This window comes from Lontra canadensis, unplaced genomic scaffold, assembly GCF_010015895.1.
Source record: "Lontra canadensis isolate GAN:19392208 unplaced genomic scaffold, GSC_riverotter_1.0 scaffold169, whole genome shotgun sequence".
Taxonomy (NCBI): domain Eukaryota; kingdom Metazoa; phylum Chordata; class Mammalia; order Carnivora; family Mustelidae; genus Lontra; species Lontra canadensis.
In genome coordinates, this window is record NW_022631163.1 from 75458 (window position 1) to 95338 (window position 19881).

Here is a 19881-nt window from a genome sequence, read left to right on the forward strand (position 1 = left end):
GGTTCTTATCCCGGTAGACATTTTGGAAATTATTTTGCAAATGAGGGATCAGAGGCTTGGCAATCTTCAGTAACTTGCTTACGCTCACACCAGAGCTGATAATCAGAAGAACCTAGGCCCAAGTTCAACATTCTGACTCCCCAGTCTTTCAAATTTTCAAGTACCAAAGCTGCCTGAAGGAATAAACTTCTATCCACGGGCCACACAGAACAGTGCTAAATCTATAGAACAAAGAATTTTAAAGTATGCACAGAGACACATCAATGTAAATATCAACCATACAAAACATTTTAGTCAGAGTAAATAAAAATAACTGGGGGCGCCTGGGTAGCTCAGTCATTAAGCATCTGGCTTCGGCTCAGGTCATGATCCCAGGGTCCTGGGATCAAGCCCCACATTGGGCTCCTTCCTCAGCAGGAAGCCTGCTTCTCCCTCACCCACTCCCCCTGCTTGTGTTCCCTCTCTAGCTGTGTCTTTCTCTGTCAAATAATTAAATAAAATCTTTAAAAACTAAATTCATTATATAAAATAACTAGATTTTGTACATGTGTATATACGCCATTATATCAATACACATAAAATTCAATGGTATGTATTTATCGGATTTATGTATTTATTTATTTATATATTTATGTATGTATTTATATATGTATTTATTTACTATATATACTTATTTGTTATATAACCATTTGATCGTATACATTTTTAAACTCCAAAGTGGGTAACAGCTATTATCAGTGACACATTTTTATAATGTCTAAATTGTTTCACAATGAACATATATTTTATAGTAGGACAAAAATTTAAAATCCTACTACATGTATCTGCTCACTTGTTCAAAAGAAACAAGGGAAGAAACTAAAGAGAATGGTTGTCGACAGAGCATTGGGAAGGGAGGAGGAGAACTGGAAACAGGGCAGCAGGGAATGAAGAGAGAATGACGATGCTCTGAGTCGAGGTTTCTGGGGAGCTCTGACTCAGACCCAGGCATGTTCCACATGCTCTTCAAGTGTCCAAGACGTAAACAAAACCAACCAAGATGTACATGAAGGGAAACCAGGAGGAAATCCACTAACAAATGGCCCTTCCTGTAGTACAAATGAATTACAGGATCACCCCGAAGGGAGCGGAGAAGACACAACCTAAGTAACTGGAGAACACCGTCTGGCCTGGATACTGTAAAGCCAAAGACAGAGAACCGTGATCTAGTTAGTAAATGTGGGTAAGCAACCAAATGGGGGTATGGGTTAGTAATTCTAGAACTACTTTATGTTTACATTAGAATTCAACAAATAAGTTAACATATTAAAAATAATGAGGAATGAGTTTCTCACTGTAGGAGAAATTTACAAACAAGGAAAGGCTAAAATGAGCCCCATGGCATTGGATTACCATCAGAAGTATCAGCATAAATTCATGGTTTTTAATACATATACAGATTGATACAGATATACAGATGTTTTCATGTGTGGGGATTAGCAGTCCCATCTATATTTCCTAAATCAACCCACTGAGACTTACAGCAATGACACCTCAGAGCAACGAGCACTCTACCTCCCAATTCTTGATTTCTAAACACCATTCTCCAATAAAGGAACCAGGACTCCCTGGAGAAGTGTTCGATCCCAGGGCTAGTGCAGGGAAAATAGAAGACAAGCCTGAAATGCCCTGTAGTACTAGAAACTAAGGAAAGGTTCAAAAAAAAGGGAAAGAGGCTTTAGGAAAGAACATAGGATCTAACTAAAGGAGCTCCTAATGATCACAGTAACAAACTAAAAAAGACAGTACTGCATTTTAGGCCATCGAACAAAATATATTCCCATGAATCCACACTGATGTACAGAAACAACTGAATAGATAAATGAGGGAGAAAGGACAGTTCTTCCTTAGAGAAGATTCCATTTAATGAAGGAAAAGGGGAAAGAGAAAAGCATCAAGCAAATGCCTGAGTAAGTGCTCAGACAAGATCCACTGAGGGATGCTAAAATTAGGAGGCAAAAGCTTGAAGGAAAGGGGAGTCTGAAAATATCTCCCACCAAGATATTTACCAACTACCAAAAGGCAAGACAGTAACTTAGGAGGCAAAACCTGGCACCTGAACCAAGGTTAACCTTGGCCAGTGATCAGACATCAGCATCTCAAACCCCATGATACAATGCAGTGAGGAGGACACACCATTTCTATGGTATTCTTTCCCCAAATGCACCACCTCATTCTAACCATGAGAAAACATCATACAAATCCAAACTGAGAGGTGTTCTATCACATAAATGCCCAGCACGCTTCAGAACTGTCAAGGTCCTGAAGGATGAGGAGGACTGACTGCGGAAACTGTCCCAACCTAGAGAAGATGGGGAGATACAGCAACTCACTGCAAAGTGAGGTCCTGGACCTTGGAGCTAGAAAAGGACACCAGTGAGAACACTAAAGAGATGTCTAAGATCTGTAGCCCAACGGCTGCACCGTACCCATGGCGATGCCTGCTTTTGGTTACCGCACCAGGGGAAGTGGTGGGAGAGGTTTAAGGGAATTCTGTGCTATTTTTGCAACTGTTCTGTCAGTCCAAAATTAGCTAGAAATAATAGTTTTTTAAGAAGGACTGTAAGGAACAACATGTTTTAGATAATGTAGGTTTTTGCTATAAAAACTGTAAAGTTTCTCTCTCTTGTATTAAATGCATAAGCAAAACACTACCAGCCACACCAATCAACACAAAGACAAAAAACAAAACTACGAGAAATAACAGCTAAGATTCACGGACTATGTTATTAGGTGCCAGACACTGCTGAGCACCTTGCCTGCATAAGCCCGTTTCAACCTCACAACAAATCTATGAGGAAGGTAATGGCATCATCAACAATTTAGAGATAAGCAAACAAAGAGATCATACAACTTGTCCAAGGACCTGGATAAAAATCTAAGAGCTGGGATTTAAGCTCGGCAAATCACGGCCGTGCCACATAACCAGGACACGATTCTACCATCCAAAATAAAACACACATACTTGTAGTCAATCTCTTGGTAACAGTGGAAAGCAAGAGAAAAATAATTTCCATAATAATAAACAACCTGCCCATGAAGCCATTCTCCTCGATACACCTGTGATTCAGACTTCTGCATGCTTATGACTGCTGACAGATGGAAATTTAAAGATGCTGCAAAAGCTGGAAGAGTGTTGCTATCAAAAGGAAGTGGATGTCACGCTGAGTTCCATCTTCGCTCTTTTTAAGGGTCACCAAATCTGGTGTTCTCATTAAGGAGTGGGATAAGGAAGCACTCCATCAAAAACAGCGCTAACAAAAAGTGTAGCAAAGAACTTGTTTTCATCGTCCATTGTTTTGACAGAGCTCTGGGGAAAAAAAAAATCATCTAGGTTCCACAAATAGTTTGTGAAATTTCAAACGGGTGCTTGGTGCTTTAGCATGTGGTACTTTTCCAAGGAAAGACATTATATAAATCCAGCAAGACGGTGCATTGAGAAAAACCTGCTCCACATTTTCGCTGTGACCTTCAGCTCCTCAGCCTGTCCAATTTTCCTAGGCCGTAACTCAAATTAGCGTCCCCAGGAGTCGTGGCGGTCTCAGGGAAGCAGAACTGCATGGTGCGGGGAAGAGGGATGGTCCTTCCCAACAAGGGGTGGCAGGTATCCAGACCAATAATATAATCAACTATCACACAAGGACCCATTCATCAATTTCACCAGCAAAGTTTCAGAGAGTCACTCCTCATCATTTATTCTCTGTACTTTTTGAATTCTGCACCATGGGAATGTATTCAAGAAACACAGTGCTTGCAAGAAAACACAGTTCCTTAAAAGCAATTAATTAATTAATTGCCCTCTGATCCAGCAACTCCCTAACTACTGTATTTATTCTGTAAGTATACCCACACACGTGCTAAATTACATGCAAACTGACTCACTGTATCACTGTGATCATACAAAGCTGGAAACAACCTAAACGCCTCTCAGCTGGGAATTGGTAAAATAAATTATGTGTGATCTACGCAAATGAAAAATGATACATTAAGGGGGAAAAAAACAAGGTACCTTAAAGCACGGACAGATGCTACCTATTTGTGTTTTAAAAAGAGGGGATATACACACACAAACATAGTTCTCTGTAAATGCAGTAAGAAAATCTCTTGAGAAACTAATGACATCAGTTTTATCCACATACAGGAAATGAGCACCAGAGGGCAGGGCAGAGGAGAGATCTTCTTATGTCTTTTCACGTCTCTTAAATTGTAAACCATGTGAACCTATTAAATAATTCTCCAAAATTAAAAAAAAAGTTTTCTTTGTTCTCCACATTGCCCAGGCCGGATCCTCAGACCCTGCTCTTCCGCCTCCAGGCCATTCTTTCCCCGGACTCACCCCACAGCAGGGCCTCTCTGTTCCCGGGCAGCTAAGCCTTGCTGGGGGAAATGACCAGATCGTGGTGCTGCACTGTATCACAGATCCAAATACCTGCCACCCCCACCCCAACCGAGGCAGGATTACACGTACCGCAACCCGACCACTACCCGGCCATGAAACCTGCCTTGTCCAATGAAACGTGAGCAGAAGTGCCACTTCCAGTCACATGTTCTAAAACCTAAGCCATCTCTTAATCCTGCCATGTACCCCAAGACTCCCAGGCCCCATCTTGGGTCATCTCCCACCCTGGGTCATCAACCCAAGAAGACCACAGAGTAGGACGATGAAATAAACCTTTATGAAATAATACAGCTTCTTTTGCCTAGAGGCCACCGTGTGCTGTTGTCCTTTCTCTACTGCTGTCTGCTCCCTTCCACTTACCTGTCCCTAGCTGCTCATGGGAGATCACCCAGGGACCTTTTAAGAAATAGCTATGTCTGGGCCACAGCCTAAATCCATTATTGGTTTGGGCAAAAGAAGCTGTATTATCTGTTCTGTAAGCTGAAAAACAGAACTAATCTGTGGGGTTAGAAGCCAGAATGAGAGATATCCTTGTGTGTTCCCCAGGAAGCAGGAAGAGAGGGCAGGAGACCAGAAGGGGACACAGAGGACTTCTGGGGCTCTGGTAATGTTCTCTTCTGCTTCTTGATCTGGGTGCTGGTTACACGTGTGTATTCACTTGTGAAAGTGTATCAAGCTGTACAATTAGGATGTAAGTACTTTGTGATATGTTTTATAGTTCTATAAAAATCTACATCAAAAAGGGAAGAACGGCCTGCAGTGACTCTCATCCTTGACCACTGACGTATCATTCTTCACCCTCCGAGTCGCGGCTGTCTTTCCACTCTTCCTGAGTCCCAGACACTTCTCACACCCAAGTATCTCTGCCACAGTATTTCCTGGATAAGAACATCTTCTTGGCCAGCTCCCACTGGTCATTCAAAGTCTACTTCAAATGTCATTTCTTTTACAAAGCCTTTCCCGAGCCTTCTGTCCACTTCTGTCCACACTAGACAGCGGCTTGCCTCGTAACGGGGGCTGCCTTCCACAGCATCATGAAATTCTTTGGTAGTCTATATTTATTTACAACTAGAGCAGTATTCATTCATTTCACCATCCTCTTCAACTGTAACTAGTTGAGGACAAAAACCAGGCATTATACCTCTTTGAGGGAGTCCTCACTGTTCCTTCCGAGTATGGCTATTCAATCATTATTTTGGAATTATAATAAATCAAAGACAACTGTTACTTCGATGGTCATCAATCACAAGAGCCAAAAGCTGAATAAAAAGTATCTAGTTGGGTTGAATATATTCTGACAGAAGATCTTTAAAAAGCAAATTATAGTAGAGTTCTCAAATTATAAACCCCTTCCATCCAGGGCGCCTGGGTGGCTCAGTGGGTTAAAGCCTCTGCCTTCGGCTCGGGTGGTGATCCCGGGGTCCTGGGATAGAGCCCCACGTCGGGCTCTCTGCTCAGTGAGGAGCCTGCTTTCCCCCCTCTCTCTCTGCCTCCCTCTCCACCTAGTTGTGATCTCTGTCAAAAAAAAAAAAAAAGCAAAAAAAAAAAAAAAACCCCTTCCATCCAAATATAAGTGCAAAGACACATATGAGCATATACTCACTTGTGGGATCTGTGTGCTTTTCCCACATCCCGTCTCTCCAACAATCACCACTGTCTGATAGTTTTCTACCAAGTATAATATATGATTCCTAAGCTGAAAAATAGAAACATACATTGTAAAGAGCCATACATTTTCTTAAAAGACCTAAACAAAGATATTTAAACATTATAAATGTTTAAATGAGTTGTTTGAGCTGTCTGCCAAAGGAAAGTAAATCTTAAAAAGAACTATCAAAATAGATTCCCAGTTTGCAGTGCTGGTGACCACATAGGCTGAAACAAGTACAACTGAGAGCAGTAACTTAACAAAGTATGCAATGCAGATACCCTTTAACTCAAGATTTTTCACTTACAAGAAGTTATACTGCACATACTAACACTACATATGAAAGAAGAGGTATATATACAAGCATACTCACTGAAGTGTTTTGTTTTGTTTTTTTTTAAGATTTTATTTATTTATTTGACTGACAGAGATCACAAGTAGACAGAGAGGCAGGCAGAGAGAGAGAGAGGGAAGCAGGCTCCCTGCTGAGCAGAGAGCCCGATGCGGGACTCGATCCCAGGACCCCGAGATCATGACCCGAGCCGAAGGCAGCGGCTTAACCCACTGAGCCACCCAGGTGCCCCTGAAGTGTTTTTTATAATAGCCAAAAATTCAGCCTAAATGTTCATCAACAGGGTTAAATTAGTTATGAAACACTCCAACAATGGAATATCCTTGGGTGCTAAAAAGAACAAATGTCTATTGGAAACAAAATGAGGGTTGCTGGAGGGGAGGGGTGCAGGCGGATGGGGTAACTGGGTGATGGACATTAAGGAGGGCATGTGATGTAATGAGCACTGGGTATTATATAAGACTGATGAATCACTGAACTCTACCTCTGAAACTAGTAATACACCATATGTTAATTAACTGAATTAAAAAAAAAAAAAAGAGGGGCGCCTGGGTGGCTTAGTGGATTAAGCCTCTGCCTTCAGCTCAGGTCATGATCTCAGGGTCCTAGGATCGAGCCCTACATGGGACTCTCCGCTCAGCAGGGAGCCTGCTTCCCCCCTTCTCTCTGCCTGCCTCTCTGCCTACTTGTGATCTCTGTCAAATAAATAAATAAAAATCTTTAAAAATAAATAAAAATAAATAAATTTTTAAAAAGAACAAATGTTTATTTGCACTGATAAGGAATGGCCAACAAGATATGTTAAGGGAGCAACTCAAGGTGCAAAACAGTATAAATAATACTCTACTATTTTTGTTTTTAAAGAAAGGATACATTCATGCTATGTACAAGCTATCCTGGCAGGAAATAAAACAAAACAAAAAACTGGTCATTGTACCATCTCCAGCAGCAGAAGAGAGTGGCCAGGGAGCAAGGGTGTGAAGGAGAGCTTTACATTTCCTACAAGTTCTATATTATCTAGTTACAAATTCTTTCATTTATTAACTGAGGGGAAAAAAAAGACAAAAGAATATGCTTTCACCTCTACCTCTAAATCCAAGTTCGTAATAAAGCTACACCTGTATTTCAACTGAGCCCTTCTTTACCCATTCACTGTGAGCAGAAAACGGAAGAGATGATTCCACGTGTGCTGAGACACACCTGACAGCCTGGAAAGTCATGAAGGTATTCCGTAAATACCTGGTCTGGAATGCCGCGAACTCTGCCAAGACCCCCACCCTTACTGCTCGGCCCATCTGACTGGGCCCCAACAACGCAGTTGGACTGGGAGAGTGAACACGCTGCCTAACTGCCTCACTAAAGTACTGGCTGCTTGGGGTTTTTGAATTTGGCATTATTTGGGGTCCAAATATATAGCTCTCACATTTTAGTGTGAAATCCTCTTAGGATATTTGTTAAAAATGAAGATTCCTAGCCCTACTCCGAGGGTTTCTGACTCAGTTGGAGTAGGGTGGGGCCCAGGAATCTGCATTTATCAACCCTGCACAGCAGATCCTGTTACAGGTGGTTTCTCTTGATTAGTCTAAACATTTTTTGTCAGTTGCCTGGACTTGGGGCTTGCTTTCATTTTGGGTAGGGGAAGGCAAAAGGTTTGGGATCTTTGCAGGTACTTTGTGAATGGTAGATCCAACCAGTGGGTGGGTGGATGGATAGATGGATGGATGGTGGATGGTCAAGGAAAACTTGAAAGACAATCTGAATACAGACAGAAACAGACAAGGCATTCCAGGAAAGGGAAATAACATAAAAAGGAAAAAGATGGAAACAAGCAAACTATACAAACTCTATTCCAGGGCCATCATCAAGAGCCCACAAAAGGATCGAGGTGTGGTTGGGAAATGAGTTACAGATAGATAGTTACAGACAGATAGTCCCGGCTTCCCTAGCAGAGCTAGAGTCTGGACCTTCCCTGGCCTGTCAGTGCCGTACCAGATGAGACCGAGCCGGAGAAAACTGAAGGCCGTAACTCACACTTTAGATACTAGGTAAGATGGGCTGCACATGGAGAAGGTCCAACATGTGACATTCGAGAGAGACATGACAAGATTTCCAGTCTGGAGACTGCAAAAATGACAGCAGCACCCACGGGCGAAAGGAGAGAAATGCACAAGGGCTGGTGCAGAGGAGGGGACAGAGCTTCAGGGAGGCGGCGTGTAAGGGAGTGAGAGGACCACCTCGCATAGCAGTGATCAGGCCCCAGCAAGAACACCACCCTATAGAAGGCAGTCGAGAAGGCCGCCTTGTAATGGCAGCAGGGGAAAGGGAGTAACTTTTTATTTATTGCCCCTTATAGTTCCAATTTCTGTTTTTAAAGCTACTTTTAGTTTTAATGGGGGAGGGGTTGGTGAATGGGTCCCTTTTACCCTTTTCATCTTCTAGATTTATCTTTAACATCTCATGAGAACCTAACTATGCTTAACTTCTGTTTTGCTTTTTACCAATAACCCGTACGATTTTAATTTCCATCAATATGTTAAACCTTGATTACTTTTTCATTTGCTTTATTTATAGTTTCTTGTAAGTTCAGTTGGAGGATGAAGAACACTCAAGAAAAGGTCAAAATTAAATACTTGGTAAACAATAATTATCTGTGTATTTGAACACTCATCATATGTCAGAGACGTTGCTAAATGCTCTGTGTGGATTATCTCATCTGGGCCTCATAACGATCCTGTGAGGTGCTATTAGTCCCATATTACAGATACCAGCACAGAAGCTCAGATGGTGTTTTGTGCTGTGAGAAAGCACAAAGACAAGGAAGTTCGGGTTTGAGCTTTAAAGTCTAGCTCCAGAGTTCTGGTACTTCAGCAGAGCTCAAACTACATCCCTCAACAGTGAGGCAGCAACAGTGAACCTATAATCTTATCTCCTGAGGGGCAAACTGGTTTACCTTCACATATACTGAATGCAGTTAATCAACTGAGAGAGAAACCCAGAAAGGTCAGTGAGTGACTAAAATGTTCAGGGCCACATAAAACTCTAATCTAGGTGACTTGGCTAAGTTAAGAAGGATTCTGTTTCAAATCAATTTGGAGAAAGCCCATATTAAGAGAAGAGGAATGATTAACACCGTCTAGACAAAGGGACACTCTTAGTGTGAGAACTTAGGAGCTTTCCCCCAGCACTGTACAGGAGAAGGAGACAGCGAGCCATGGGTGCTGGTGGCCACACCTACTGGTGTCATTCCAGGGGCATCACGTGAGGCTTCAAGAGCACATCACCCTTCCTCGGGGGCTATACGAAAGAAACATCCTTCAGCTCTATCTAAATGGCTCTTGGTCTACAGCTCCCTTCCTGATTACAATCTGGCTTCCCATGTGGTCTTGGCAACAGGGAGAAAGCGAGCCCATGTACCATGTGTGTCTGCACTAGAGAACTACGGCTATAAACAAACGAATTCTGAATTCTAGTGTATGCTTTGGTCTCTTGTGAAATGAACATACGTCCATTTCGTGAGACCAATAAAATCAAGTGCTGGATGTGCACACAGTACACAATATCCACCAAAATCCCGTCACTGTGTCAGTGGGAGTTAACTTCTTCCACAGAAACCTCCTCATATATCCAAAGAGTCTTGTTTAAAGAAATTCGCCTTTAAAAAGAAAGCTAACATTGGCCATAGGCTAGTAATCTGTTGAAGATGGAGGCACAGGAGTTCATTGTTCTGTTTTCTCTACTCTTCTATATGGCTGAATTTGTCTATAATTGAAAGCAAAGAAGGGGAAAAAGATATGTCGTTCCATCCCTTCGAGTTTTTCATTTTGTAACAATATCTAACAACAACAACAAAAAATTAAGGACTTTCAAGATTTATATGGTTAAGTAACACACACATATTCTGAGCTTCATCCTCTCAGATAAGGGCGGCTCTAAGCTCACTGTGTCCTACAGAATCGCTAAGAGTAAGAGGACATGATTCACTTTGGTACCAAGTCTGAAGTCTGAGGCCACCGCACACTGCTTCGGGCCAACCGACTGCGCATGCTTATTTGGTGTACCTTGAACACGGGCAGCTTCTGCCTCTGCTGCTCGACAGAAAGGGCAGCGTAGGGATTGTAGACAACGGTTGTTGCAGAGTTTTCAGCTAGACTCTGTCTCTCCTCAGAGATGCTGACACCTGGTCCCTCAGTACCTGTAAGAGAAATGCTTTTCTCAGATTCTCTGATGCAACCAATGGACCGAAAAATGTGCAGACATTACAAATTCAAAGGCAAAGATACAACACAAACAATGCATTTGACCTCAAACCACTAGAAGATACTCAACTTTAACTTCAGGAGAGCATCTAGCAAGGGCTGAGAGAATACAAAAATCTTCCCTAAAAAGCTTCACCACAGCATCAAGAACCGAGAGGAGAGTCCCACTGGGCTCCAAATTGGCCACAAATAACTGTATTCCAGGAGACAATGTTTCCCGGTTACTAGCAATTACTACTCATACAAGCGACAGAAACCCAGTGGGAACTGGCTGAGGCGCAGGAAGAGGGCTGCGGCTGCAGTGGGCGCGGCAAGGACGAGGGACAACAGGAACCAGGCACGCAGATGCTGAGGGGGCTTGCTCCTTCTCTCATCTCAGCGCCTCTCCACCAGCTCCTTTCGATCCCTCAACTTGGCTTCGGGGTAGGAGCTGGAATCAAGGCCGCTCAGGCTCACAACTCCAGGCCATCCACTCACTCACTCCACAAGGACTGAAATGCAAGAGATACCACAGGGAACACTCCCGATGCTAGGCCCTATCCTCGAGCAGCTTACTTGCTTCTTTTACCCCTCCTCTCAGAACACATGCTAAGGAGAAAGTAAAAGACTCAGCAAGGGGGGCTGGGAGTCCCTAGTATGTGGGGTCTGGAGGCCGGGAAAGGGTCCTCTTCCCCCAGCACAGGTCCAATACCCAGCCTGATGCAACCAACCATGGCCAGTGGAATGGGATGCAGGAGACAGCAGCCCCCATTTTGAACCACAGACCTGGAGTGGTTGGGCGTGAAGTACCATTCCAAAAAAACCACTGTGCTGAGCAGATTAAATGACAGCTTTCCACGATGGCTGCTTGGTAAGAACAATGACGAACTGGTGCTCAGGATGGTGAAAAATGGCCATATCCCATCATGTAAAACTCTTAAAGGTACCATGGATTTTAGCCTTTGAAGGAAAACGCCTTAAGAGGAACATGGGTTCAATTTTTATGGTCCGTTTCCAGAACTTTTCGTGCCGATTTGTGTGTGTACCCCTTGGACAGAACTCAGAGTAGTAAGTGACACAGGGTTTGGAATTCAACGCGACACAGGAAGCTATTTTCAAAGGTTAGAGTTTTGAGCACCGGGGTGTAATGCCTCTGTGAATCATAAAAACCCTTCCTGGAAGATCAAACATGGGGGCACTACAGGGGTGATTATCCAAAACCAGCATCTCCCAGGACTTCTGAACTCAGAGTCTGATGCCATGTGAAAGTACAGGGGCTTTATGAGAAGCACCTTTGTCCCAGTAACTTATTTTTACATTTTTTGCAAGTCCCAAATCCCCTCAACAATCTAATAAAGGCTATGGACTCCCTCTCCTGAAAAATACACCTGAATGTAATGTATCGGGATAGAAAATGCTCATGGTCCGTAAACCCCCTAGAGCTAAGTATAGAGTCACTGTCACAGACCTCTAATCCCTTCTCCATTTATTTCTAGGAACACAGTTGTGTTCCAGAGGTCCAAGATTGCCAAAAATCGTGTAAGTGGGGCACTGCTGTATTGTTTTTGCCAAAACGCTGACCTTCCTTTCAACAAGATAAAAGATAGAACAAGACCTGGAACAAAGCCTGTGCTCAAAGAGGCAGGTTTCCTTTCTTCCCTTATTATCGCCACATCTAAATAACTTCTTATAACCCTTCCCCATGAAAAGTACTGCAAAGAATACCTCATCCTCATCCACTGCTTTTGTCACAAATTCCCTCCTTTTTAAAACACGTTTTAAACTTTTCCAGGCTGTCTTAAAGCCATGTTAGCATCACTCCTGCAAGGTCTCTTCCTTGCTCCCACACCAGGGTTTAATCGACCCAAGGGTCTTCTTCACTACCCCTCCCTGGCTCTCCCCTACAGCCAAGTCCTCCTCAGTATATTCTGTCATGAGATGTTTTACAAGAGCTACTGTCAATCAATAAGGAGTATGTCTCCTCCTCACAAAAGACTTCATTCAGCCAAGTGAGGACTGCCTCCCCTCTATGTACATCCCACAGTCCATTCTGATGACCTATGGTTGCCCTTCCCTCGGGAGCATTCTCTATACTTAAGGGAGTAACAAGTTCATAATCCTGCGAAGCACAAATGCCTTCATTTCTCCGTCTACAAACATGGCCGGAAACAGCAGCCCCCAACCACCCCCACAGAGCATTCCCTCACCTTTCCATTTTTTCAATTCAGTTTTTCAATTTGAGTGATGCCCCATTAGTGGGTTATGGAATGAATGTAGAGGGGTCACAAACGGCATTTTTTAAAAATAATGAACTAGAAACAGAACAGCGTTATCTCTTGCTTTACCGCAAAATATATCCTATCACTCAACACCATCTCGCTACTCAATTACTTTGGTTTTTTGGACACTCCTGAGGCATGCACACATCCCACTTTGCCTTGGTCATGCTGCACCCTCTGCCCAGAGCTCCATACTCCTACCTTTCCAAGGAACAAACCTTATTTGTGTTTCACTGTTCACCTCAAAAATATCACCATCTTTATGAAGTATTTCTTATCCACACATAGAATCTTTCCCTCTCTTCTATGCCTCTATGTAATTAAAATAGTTAACATGTATCTAGTACTAAGAGCTTTACATGCATTCTCATTTAATCCTCAAAACAATCCTCCCGTTAGGTGCTGTTATGCCCAATTTACAGATAAGGTCACTGAGACTCTGCGCACTTAAGTGAGTTTGCCAAGTCAGCAGGTTAGCAAGTGGCAGTCAAGGACAGCTTTACAGTCTGACTCATAGAACTTATCTCCCCTACCACCACTTCCTTCTGCCTCACTTTAATACCTCTTCTAAAGGATATCTAACTTCACATCATAACTTGAGAGAGAGAGAGAATAAATCTTGAGAGCAGAGCAGCGGTCTGGTCATCTGTATTTGCCTCCTGATCACTCAGTTAGGCGTTCAGTACGTATACCCTCAACAAAGGAACTAAAAAACAGAACAGAACTCTTCCAGCAACCCCATGTTCTTTAGCCAAAATAGTATTCTGTTCTGATTTGCGACAATTCATTCACGCCTTTATTATACTTAACGCTTTGGCCTGTTTTTAAAGGCTTGAGTAAATAAAATAGAAGGTATCTCATTACCTAATGCAATCTTAGTTCTGGCTGAAAATAAAATTCAGGAGGATAACTGGCTAATGATTTGAAATACTGGATAAAACTGTCACTAAGGGACAAACTACAGATTTTTAAAAAAGAATTAACATCCCTTGCTTGGTCTTATCTCCCACATTACATATATGCATGGTTAGCATCTCAGGGCACCACTCGAAAATACCCTTTAAAAGCTTTCCCTGTATTACCTTCTCCATCTCATTTCATTTTTGCTGCAATATACTTTGCACACCTGCAGAGGTGCAAGTGGTAGAAAAAGGCAAGCTGATTAACTGATAAGAAACTTTTGTTTTTCACAAGAAACTGATGGAAGGAGAGGAAGGCATCTAGCAGGATCTGGCAAGTACACAGTCAATAAAATCCTGATTAATAAGGAAACGAAAACGCATCAGGCAAAGCATTTTGTGACACATTCCTGTTTGCCTGAAAGAGGGAAAGTGGGTGACAGCCAATACGAAGGAGGGCGGTCACTTTCTGGTAGGCACTCAAGATGGGCAAGAATTACCCTAAAACAAAATAAGGCACTTTCCCTTTTCTGTGAGCACTTACTCTGGGTCAGACAAGGCACCGTGCTCGTCATTCAAGCCCACAGGACAGTTATTACTCTACCCATTTCACAGGAGGAGGCTAGGACTCAGAAAAACTGAGTGACTTGCCCAAAGGAACTCTGCTACTATAGGGCACAGCCGAGAAGTCGAACCCAAGTAACCCGACTCCACATTTGAGCTCCTATGCCCTGAGCAGCACCGCTCGCCCGGCCACAGCGCAGCCCCGGGCGGTAACAGGACACGCGTGGGCGCTCCAGCGCTTCCCCAGCGTTGGGCCAGACAGGCATCACGCGTGAGGAAAACGAGGCCCGGGGAAGCTGAGACTCGAACAAGGTCACACAGAGAGTTTCTGCCCAGACTGGGGGGCGGACGCCCGAATCTGTCGGGACCACTGTGGGCGCCCGAGCCACAGAGCCTATTAGCTCTGAGGCGGCGGTGGCCAGCCCGCCGAGGTCAGGCCTGCGAGCAGGTCCTCAGGCTCCAGGGCGCCGGCTGCGGGGCCAAGACCAAAGTCAGGCCGCCGCCTCTGCCCAGCGTTTCTCCAAGGGCCTTACCGGGTCGCCAGAACTTCACCGGTCCCACGGGCGCAGCCATGCTGGGGTGAAAGGTCACGAGGTTGACTCCACCCCTCCGTTGCGCGTGAACCCCCCGGAGGGGCCGGGGGGCGTGGCCCGCGGGGAGTCTCGGCCCCGGCGGTTCCGGCGGAGTTACGGCCACGCCCCCGTGGCCTCCACCGCCCCCCCCATCCACGTGACCTACGGCAGGTTTCCAGGAGCGCTCGGGCCCGGCCCGCTCACCCACGTGACCGGCCCCGCCATATTGGGGAAAAGGGAGCGGTTCTCAGACTTTTTTAGTGCGGTGTGTGAGGGTTCGAGGTGGTCTTTCCAGCAGCGTGGCCTGGGCAGCTTGGCGGCCACGCGGAGATGATGCATCCCAAATGAACTGCTAAATACTGATTATGTTACAAGCTGCACCAGCTTGATCGTTTCTCTTTCAGTCTTCTCCATATTAAGAGCGGCTGCCTCCAATAAATAATTGTTGGGAGCCCACTGTATGCCCAGGTACTGCATTTTCGGCCCCTTAGTGCAGCGTCTGTCCAAGGTGGGGGTGACGTTGAATAGTAAATGAATAAATGCTCAAGAAACAGTAGTATTTATTATCACCGGTGAATAAAACAATGGAAATCGGGGAGGGGGTTTGGAATAAGAGTCTAAGAAATGGGTAGATCAGTTAGGCTAGGACACTAACCCAGTGTTTCCTCCAGTCTGACTGCTTTTAGGATTCCAGTTGCTTATTAAAAACAGATTCTAAGCCTGGATCCAATCCTGAGTCAGAATCTCCAGGGGTGTGGCCTGGGAACCTGCATTTTAGGAAGCTGCTCAGATGGTTCTTCCAATCAAAGAGCTAGAGAAAATTCCACTAATCCCAAAAAGAGGAAATGTTTTATGGGTAGGCCCTTAACTGGAAGGGAGAGGCTTCAGAATTTATGCGTTTTTAGAGCTGTGACGAAAATTTTGCGTTCGTTGTAAGAAATGGCATACCCTGGAAAGATCAAGAGCCTTGAAGATAAGTAGAGGTGATTGGGAATCCTAACTTTGCCATTTCGTCAGGCCTAGCTGTCATCTAATCTTAGTTGTAAAATGAGGTCTTCAAAGGTTCTGTTAAATGAGTTAACATGTAAAACACCTAACAGTGTAAGACATAAGCATTCAGTCAATGTTAACTCTCCTTAATTTAAGTAGAGCAAATCCACCGGGGGCGGGGGAGATCAAATTTACCGGGATGCTTTCATTTTCCAAATATCCCCTTTATTTCCATAATAATAAATATAGGGCTCAATACATGATAACCTCTTTGCCAAGAAATCTTCACTCATCTTTAAAATATCTTTATATGGGCCAGCTCTAAGAGTACTCTAAATTCACTGGCTTAAGCATCCCCCCTCTGTACACAAACTCAGAGCCTGTTTGTTCATTTCTGTGGTACCAATTAGTTGAACTATAGTTAATCTGCCTCCACTATTAACATGGGGAGCTTCTTAAGGACAAATTCACATTCGTACTCAGAACCCAATACAAAGTACCTGTTGAATAATGTATAGGAAAACACCATGCTTTCTACTTAGTTTTAATTTTGCATGGCACTGATCCTTCCTTGTTTTATCTTATTTTCACTAACAGCTGAAGTATAGAAAATAGGGTTTATACATGAATACAAGGGAAAATGAAATAAATGCCACTTTTTATATTTTTTTATTTTCTGAATTACTCTGACTTACGTGAAGAAGTCTACCTGTTTACAGAGAGATAGTACACTGGCCATGCTCAAATTACTGGATCATAATCTTAAAGCCAGAGGAGACTTCAGTCAATCTGTAGCCTAAATTCCTTGTTTTATGGGAGAAAAAAACTTTGGTTCATGGAGATTAAAAGGACTTGGTCACACTCAATGAGCTAATGTTAGTATCAGAACTGAAACTAGAATTCAGGCTTTCTAATTCCCAAGCCAATGATTTTTCACCCACATAAGCCATTTAAAATCATCAGAGTTTATTTAGCTCTCCTAGACAAGAATTAGTTCATCCGCCTCAGAAAGTTCTCAAAGCCTGACTGTCCCTAATGGGTCATTTTGCTTTCACATTCTTTTATTAGAGAAAACACCTAAGTAATAATCTGGATGCTGATGCTTTGGTTTTATTGTCACAAACTAGGAGTGGTCTTAATAGACTTGTCTTATCCTTCCTAATTAACTATTTTTGGAAAGACTGGCCTTAAATAGCTACTCTAAAATTAAAACGTGTTTCTTGAGATGGCAAGCATAATTTATTTACTTCATTGCCAACAATTCCGTGAAAGTTTGAACATTTTGTTACACAGGGTTATATTTTTCAACTTCTGAATGATAATTGGTATTTCAGAAAGATAATACTCCTCAAAATTATGTTTCATGAATATGTTGTTTTTCTGTGCCTATGGTAAATTGTTCCTTTCTACTTTGAAACATTTCCAGCCCAACCATCTTGACCATGTTTAGGAGGCATAGGATTTAGGGGTTTTCATCGTTGTACTAGTTAAGGCTTTTATGCAATAAGTGCTAGAAAACCCAGAGCATTCGCTCTTATGCAAAAGTGGCTCATATAATTCAAAAAATCCAAGAGTAGTTCAGGCTTGAGACACAGCTGCAGCGGGTCACATAGGACATAATCAGGACTTACTTCTGAATGTAACATTCTGCCTTCTCCTGACATGAGTGTCACATGGCTGTCAGCTCACGCACCACATCCTTAGTTAGCTTTAAGCCTCGTTCCAAAAAACCCTGGCAAAAGTATCTGACCATATATATATATATATATATATATATATTCTCCATCCCTGAAGCGATCATCAGGGCCATGGAGTAGGATGTACTGACCAGCTTAAACCTAGGTCACACAGTCTACCCCAAGTCAGATGTGGTCAGCTTCCCCAGAACGACGTGGACTAAGAGTTGGAAACAGAGTGGTTCCTCAGAGGGAAATCTCAGAGTGAAGTTAGCAGAGGTGGAATGAAGGAAGCAAAAATAACAGATGTCCATGCCACCCTCCCAAGAGTCACGCGCTAGAACTCTTGGCTTCCTGAGAAGAATCCTAACTGCCCTTGGGTCTCCTCCATGAAGCCAAATGAGAGAGAGCTAACTAGTAGCCTCCAGCCTGCAAAGAGGTAGTTCTTGGCCGACTTGCACGATGCTGGGATGTCCCCCTGGGTCTAGGCGTAGCCCTCTGCAACTTGTAACATCTGTAAACCTGTCTGGTTTGTTGGCTTGTTCACAAATGAGCAAGTTCACACATGTATTAGCATAAGCAAAAGTGTTACTTAGCTCCAGGGATTTGGGTACAGAGGTGTGGAGATCCACCAGGAGAGACTCAGCTAGCAGGAGAGTCTCTGTCATGTCTGTCTGAGGAACAAGGCCCATCTGTGCAGATGAGGAGTTGGGGAGGGCCTCAGCCCCGCCAGGTGCTTTCAAGATCGGATGATAGTGTGCTTCATTGTTCAAACAGGACACTTCTCTGACTGAAACGGGGTCCTCACTCTGCCAGACAAACTGGGGCATCTTTCTAGGCGTGAGATACCAGTGAAACTAGCATAATAATATTTATGGGAACATATTCCACATAAGGTATACAGTCCATGCTCAGAGTCTGTAGCTTTAGACAACTGTCCTGGTGGGTTCAGTGTCCCAGCCCACCTCAGAATATTTGTCATAGGGTTTATCATCAGGAGGTTTCCATCTGAATACCTCACAGTATCACCTTTCTTTCCAAGTTTATTTAAATCTCTACACCCAACGTGAGACAGGAATCACGACCCAAGGTCATGCGGTGCAGGCTTTCCTGACCAAGCCAGCAAGGTGCCCCCGCAGTATCATCTTAATGGGAGGATCCCTGTGAAAAATCATTACCTGATCTTAGTACCAGGAATTCCTCCTGAACCTGGATTTAACCTTCTGGACACTGCGTATGGTGAATCTGATCAGGTTGCTTTGTCTGCCTCGCCTGCTGAGAAGCTTGAAGAGAAATGTGCGGTCCACCAAAGCGAGTGTGCTGGTTGCTGTGGCCTGCCCGTGTAGCTTCATTCCACTCTGTCCTTGGGCTTCTTCCGTGTAACTCTTCCTTTACATGACCTTGTACCTTGGGTTTTCTTGTAAGTCACCTCAAGTTCCCTTAGTAAAAGATTCCCCAGTCCAACTGGCGACAGGGGTGGGGTGACCAGCTCTCCAGCTGTGACTTCTCCAGTGTTTCCAACGAATGCCGACCCTGCAGTCTGATTGGGTTGACCTTGCCACTGTTTGGATCTTTGATTCAAACAAATCAGCGGGGAGGAAACGAGACAACTGGATTTCAACACTATCTGATGATACTGGGAGATTTTCATTAAAGCTGTTTGGGTAGGATCATGGTGTTGTGGTTGTTTTTCAAAGTGAGTTGTTTCGTTTCGGTCTTTCACAGCTACGTACTGAAATATTTACAGCCCGGTTTGCAGTGGCTAAGTCTGACATTGGACATATAAGGAAATAATAATTCTCTCCCGGGAAGGGGCAACCAACATTTTTGAACCAAATAATCTGCCCTACTCACCCTCCCCTGTGCTGGGAGCAAGGCCAGTAACAGACATTATAAACAAAGACCCAGCTCACCCTATGCAGGTTGTCGGTCCTCAGACCTCATCTCGACCAGCTATGCCCTGGAATGATATGCCACTTCATCTGAGCTTCTGTTTCTTTGCTCGATTATTGGGAATAACAGCTGTCCCAGCCCGACCTTGTTGTGAGGGTCAAAGACACAACATAGGAAATGATCTAAATCTGCAAATGGTTTCAACCAACAGAACGTTTGTGTGAGGCTTAGGCCCAATTTGTTTAGAACCGGACATGAACCAGTTGTCTGGCCAGCTTCACAGCCCAGGTTAAGGCACGAACCTGGGAAATAACCAGCCTGTGGACCATGCAGCG

At 43.8% G+C, this 19881-nt stretch overlaps 1 protein-coding gene across 4 annotated transcripts in view; it reads right to left on the reverse strand.

The window, feature by feature from the left end:
* The window catches only part of DHX35 (DEAH-box helicase 35), a 63801-nt gene extending 48764 nt beyond the window's left edge, over positions 1–15037 (reverse strand). For all 4 annotated transcript variants that reach the window (XR_004381242.1, XM_032845744.1, XM_032845742.1 and 1 more), the window contains exons 1-3: positions 14949–15037; positions 10497–10630; positions 6042–6134 (exon numbers count right to left, since the gene is read on the reverse strand). Coding sequence is in view for 3 of the 4 variants with exons in the window: in XM_032845744.1 (XP_032701635.1) it covers positions 6042–6134; positions 10497–10630; positions 14949–14988 (267 nt within the window). In the remaining variant the exon portion in view is untranslated. The remainder of the gene's footprint in view (positions 1–6041; positions 6135–10496; positions 10631–14948) is intronic.
* Between the last annotated feature and the right edge of the window lie 4844 nt (positions 15038–19881).